General features: G+C 32.1%; 1 protein-coding gene across 1 annotated transcript; it reads right to left on the reverse strand.

The window, feature by feature from the left end:
* Positions 1-1696: 1696 nt before the first annotated feature.
* Positions 1697-4060, reverse strand: LOC111385462 (probable disease resistance protein At5g66900). The gene is made up of 4 exons (XM_023009851.1): positions 3449-4060; positions 3172-3345; positions 2365-2768; positions 1697-2033 (listed from the first exon to the last, which is right to left on the reverse strand). Exons 1-4 carry the CDS (start codon positions 3891-3893, stop codon positions 1866-1868), a joined length of 1191 nt encoding a protein of 396 aa, XP_022865619.1. The 5' UTR covers positions 3894-4060; the 3' UTR covers positions 1697-1865.
* Between the last annotated feature and the right edge of the window lie 1959 nt (positions 4061-6019).

Here is a 6019-nt window from a genome sequence, read left to right on the forward strand (position 1 = left end):
CAGAAAGTGTGGACTGACATTAGAAGATAAGTTGCTGGTGTAAGTACGTACGTTTGGCTCATAAATTACACTGTGTTATCTTACTTATTTCATTAATTCTGTGGTGTAGGTTAGCATTTAAGAGCGTGTGTATCCATGTATGTTTTACATATATTAGCTCTTGTTCATGTAATTTTGTGATGTTAGGCTAATTTTATTGTCTTAGATGAACCTTGAATTATAATATTTTAAAATTAATTTTTACTACTTTTGCGTTATATGCTTGTTTATTTTAAAATTAATTTTTAACTCCATTCGAGGGAAATTGTTAAACAATATAGGAACATTAATGAACGAGTATGAACAATCGTTATTAATGTTGTGAATTGTACTAAAATGAATTAATAACGGGGGATTCAAAGTATTAATGCATATTTTTAATGGGTTTCACAAATGCTTTCTTAGTTACTAATTAGATTAATTTAGATAATTAGTATCAAAAACAAAACAAAAAAAGGTCATAATTTCTTATTTGATTAGAGTTAGCATCAATTAGAACTATATAAAGTACAATCTCTGTGGGATAATAATTTATTAACTACTATATTACTTATCCACAATATCGTTCACCTTTAGAATTTCGTGAATCAACTTGTCGAAGAAAGGCTTGCATGGGATTTAGTATTATTGTAATATTTCTTCAATATATTTGGTTAAGAAAATTTTAAATAATCAACAATATTATAGTAAATGTTAAAGTTTTATTCATTCAACTATAGTGCTACATTGTAGAACGTGTGAGTCGATATTAGAAGACAAGTTACTGATGTAAATAAATACGTCTGTCTTGTAAATTATACAATGTGTTATTTGACTTATTTCCGTAGTTCTTAGGTTTAGATTAGCATTTAAGAGCGTAATTATATATATGGATAATTCATTGGGAAATGGAAACGATACATGTTCATATAATACAGGTGTGTTTGACCAGAAAAATATTAAAAGATGATTATTTATGTGTAACTAAGGCATACATTATAGAGATAATCCTAACCAAAATGGATAATTTGGTACGTGTAACCAAGGTATATTAACAGTGGATATATTCATCTACTTTCAATGACTTTTTCTTGTTATATAATTTGAGTTTGAATCCAATTTTCAATTTCCTATCTGCCCCGAATTGAATTTATGCGTCTTTATGCATTATGAAGTGAATTTTATTCCAATTTTTGTGTCTGTCTGTACAAGTATTGCTTTGTCTCATATACTTATTTTTTGGTTTATGTTGTGGGTATGTATTTTTCGAAAACTGGCCTTGAACATTTAATTTACAGTAACCAACTAATTTTAGGTCAACAAGGCTGCCACCAGAATTTTAGATTGTCAACTAGCCAACTCCAACTACCGTCCATGTATGATCCATACTAGATCTGACCAACTGCCCAAATCCTGTTGTGCAAAAATGGGATATGCACTCAACAAATAATGAAGAATTTCAAGAATGTTGCGAGGAAGAAAACAATGTGGAAGGGAACAATAAGTATACTAAGACGCTGGAGGAGATGAAGAATTTCAAGAATGCTGGTGACCCTTTCATCGAAGAATTTTTCCTAATTTTTCAATCTGTTTACAATGTGATGAATAATATGATGACTGATTTAGTATTCATTTGTTATTGCATAAATAAACTTCTATTATGGAATGAGTTATATAGTGAAAGTAAATTGTGGAATAACAATATAATTTTTAAAATAAAAAATAGGTACAAAACGACAACATTCAAATAAATTTAATTGAAGAGTAACGGCTACTTGCAAATGCTAAAACAAGTAACGAAACGAGCAATGCACACAGCTAAAACATAAAAGGATGCAACGTGCAGCCTATGGCAACAAATTCTTGCCATTGTAAAATGCCATTTTTTCTTCTAACGTGGATTGCCCTTGGGACCAATTTTGAGCTGTACTAATCCACTTCACCTCAGGCTGCCTATAGAGTGACTTGCCTACAACTGTAAGGGCTAGTGGAGATCCTGAGCAACCTCTGACCACCTGCCATGAGATTCAAAGAGCAACATCAGTTAAGTTTTAAAGTAGATATAGTAAATAAATTTCTAAAAAATCCGTTGAAAATTATTTACATCTCCGTTCAAAAATTTTTTACATCTCAACCTAATAAAATTTTTTACATCTCAACCTAATAAAATGAGTTCTGAAATGAAAATTTGTCACTCTAGGTGTAGTTTAATGTTTCTGCTAGAGTAAAATGCTATGAAAATATGATGAAAAATTGAGCTACATACAGAAAAATGAACTATCTTCAATATTGATGTTTCTGGTAGAATGCTCTGGAGACGCATTTTGGCAGAGATAATGCTTTTACCTCTTCTACAAGACGTTTTTGCACAGTGCAGATCCCATCTTTAAAGGCATAATGTTGAAATAGAGTCATTGCATCTTGATGATTCAGCATATTCAATTGATAAGTCCATTCAAATTGTGGAAACTCAAATCTCGATGTAACCAAGATTTTATATCCACGTATTGGAAGAAGGAATTCATCAATGAGTGACTCAGATCCTGACCACATATCGTCTAGGACTAATAGTATAGGAGCTGGTCCTATGTGCTGTTGGAAAAACTGTTCTAATTGGTATATTGCATCTTCATCGCTTTGAAAGACAGGCGCCTTCTGGTTTTTGTTACTCTGAATTACTTTTTGAACCATTAGCTGGAGGTTAGCTGATTTTGAGACTGTCTGAAAGAAGATATTATTCCCATATATACCTATGCAAAACGTTAGATAATCAAGAATTACATGAGCATAAAGGAAAGTATTGCCAAAGTTCAAGGGATAAGATTCTGTCGGCAAAAATTCATGTATATCTTCACAATTGGTGCATTATTCAAGGTATCCCAAAACAAAGAACAAGTATAGACTACTCTAAAGACAGAAATTTTTTGACTCCTGCTGCAAACATAAGACTAAATCGTTTTGGGTTCTTGCTCAAACAATCTTCTTGTGATTTCCTGTTCTTATAAAGCTTAAAGAACACTTCACAAGAAACACCAACCTCTGAATAAACCACTCTTTTTCATTAAGCAGATTGCAAGTATTTGGAAAAATACCAATTAGAAAAAGAAAAAGCAACAAAAGTCAAGAATCTTTAATATTAAACTCACTGGTTACCTCTAATTTCATCATCATTACAGAGCAATTTCGCCAGTGTAGTCTTGCCGTAGCCATCAGGAGCCGAAAGCACAACAATTGGCACCTCATCATTTAGAAGCATCGCCTTCAGTTCCTGAAGTTGCATGTCTAATCCAACCACAAAATCCGGAACTCCCGGAACACCACACCAACCTGAAAACCCATTGTTTTGTTAATCAAACCAAAACGTAAGGGAAGTTTTTTTATTCATATTTACAAACTAATTACAATCTTATCTAGGATGGGAGAGTAGTACCTGAAAACCCACTATCATTATTTTGAATAGAAATTACTTTATCCATTTTCTCCTGAAGAACATTTACTCCAACAGAAATATTTTTGCCATCTCTGGCCAACTCAGCCTGTACATTTATCTGAAAATACCACAACAACGAGCTTTCAAATTCTTTCAGTTTCTTCGCGTACAAATACTTCTGGATTGGATTCCACCGCTTGATTTTCAAGCACTCCCGAACGAGCTCTTCGCCTTGTTCAAACCGATTATTGAGCGTCTCTGCTCCTTCTTGTCGGTAGTTTAGCACTCTGTTCAGCTTCTCTATGTCCTCGACAAATGGCTTGATTGAAGTCAGAGTTTCTTTTAAGTGGTTGAGTTCAGACCTGAAACTGGCTACTGTCAAGGCTACGTCTGAAACAGCTTTCATTAGAAGATCAAAAGCTGCCCCTCCGAGCAATTCCGCCATTTGTGCTTAGAAGGAATCCCTATTGAAATTTGTTATGGGAATTGAAAGGAAGCAAATGCAGATCAAAGAGAAATTGTAATCAAGATGAGAGAATATACTTGAAACCTGTAGCAGTTCATATATTCTTCATTTTATGGCATGTTTGCCTAAGTTTAAAAGTGGATCAAAATTAGTTATATCTTTTAAGCTTGGTTAAAAATGCTTAGTACACTACCTACCTATTCAAATGTCATTAATACTATATGACATTTAGTGCAGTTGATTGTTTAATAACTCAATAAACCGACTCATAGTTAAGTCCTTATTAGTTCGGTAGAGATTATTTAAAATTCATTTTCTCTAAACTTATTTTCTAATATACATTTTTTTCAATAAAATAAATTTACGTATATATTCATAATTTTTTCCTACCTTTTAACTGAACATTCTCCCAAAAATCACTTTTCACAAATATATTATGAGAATCTACCTGCGCTAAATGTAGTTTTTTTAGTTATACGGACTTAATGTTGAAAATTTAAGTAACTCTTATAGTTTCTTGTAAGTGACCATAGTTATGTCGATGTTACAAAGTTAAATTTTCCCAACGAAGTTGTTCAGAACCCAACAGCTTACCATACTCTTCAAACATTTTGACATTTGAAAATAAAAGAACGGGAATATTTTTCTGCTATCATGGTGCTACATGGCATAGATGACTTGTACGACTAGCATTTACAAGTTAGATGAATTATCTCTATTCTATTTTACCCCCTAACATAATCCGTACGTAATACATGAATTTCCAATTATCTTAAGTGTACACATACAGAATGAATAAATGCACTATTTGTTGGAAACAAGGGGGTTTGGATAAGAGACAAAAAGAATGACAAAAAATTACAGCAACAAGATGAAAAATCCAAAAAATTGTTAAGAATAAATTTGAAGGCTCGAATGTGGATTCACTGTTCTCAAACGATATTTGCCCTCTTTCGGGATTGAATGAGATGCTTAAGGGTTTTGGTAAATGTTTTGTAGGATTATGTCAAGCATTGTAAAGGATTTAATACCAAAGCACAAGTATAATCCTCCAAAACTTAAAGAATACTAAGGAAGATAATTAATATGAATATAAATCAATAATTTGATTTAATATGAAATGATATATGAATCTCAAGATATTTTTCAATGTTTCTAATGTGTTTGTATTGATCATTCATCACCTATTTATAAGCATCAATCAATACACCACGAAATGATGTCAAAACATGATGAAAAGTGATAACTTTTAATCGAAAACGGGTGAACAATTTAATTAAATGCATGGGTGGTTATGAAACTTAAATATACGAAATTTGTATGGTATGATACTACGCAGAAATACTAGATTTAAAAGCATAAATTGTTTAAGAAACTGCCCATAAATTATTGAAATATTGTCAAACAGTATCTTTGTACATTATTAGACTGTTATTGATCATACAGTATATGACACATTTTGAGTTGGCATTTTATCGATTCTTGCTAATGAATTGTTATTGGTTCTGATGTGGTCGCAAAAGGAATAGGAGAATCGAGGAGCACTTGGTCTCCTAATGTGAGATTTTTCACATACAACATTCGAGTGAGCTTATAGTCCATGGACCCACAGAAAGAGTCAAGTGCCGCCCTCTTGGCTACATTTCCCTCTGGACTTCATTTCCCACTCCAGTCTTTTGTGCGAGAGATACTTAATGATTTTGGGATCGAGCTGAACCAATTTAATCGAAATGGTTGCATCCTTGGAGCCTTCATCACATGGAAGTTATCGGGGAATATGGGGGGCATCCATGAAGATATTAAAATAATAATAATAATAATAATAATAATAATAATAATAATTTCAGTGCTGGTCATCAACCTTAATAAACTATTTATATTTGGTCCCCAAATTTTCAAGAAGTTTAAGTCGGTTCTAAACATTTTAAAACTTGCAAAATAGTTTCTGAAAAGTAATTTTTCAGATAAACTAAGAAATATTATTCTCATAATATAATTATTTGAATGTGCAAAAAATATAATTCCGCAAAACCATGAGGAGAAAAGTATAAATCGTTCAAGTGTTACTTAATAGAAATTTTTTCTCTTTAATGTTTCTTGTTACT

Source organism: Olea europaea, unplaced genomic scaffold, assembly GCF_002742605.1.
Source record: "Olea europaea var. sylvestris unplaced genomic scaffold, O_europaea_v1 scaffold317, whole genome shotgun sequence".
Taxonomy (NCBI): domain Eukaryota; kingdom Viridiplantae; phylum Streptophyta; class Magnoliopsida; order Lamiales; family Oleaceae; genus Olea; species Olea europaea.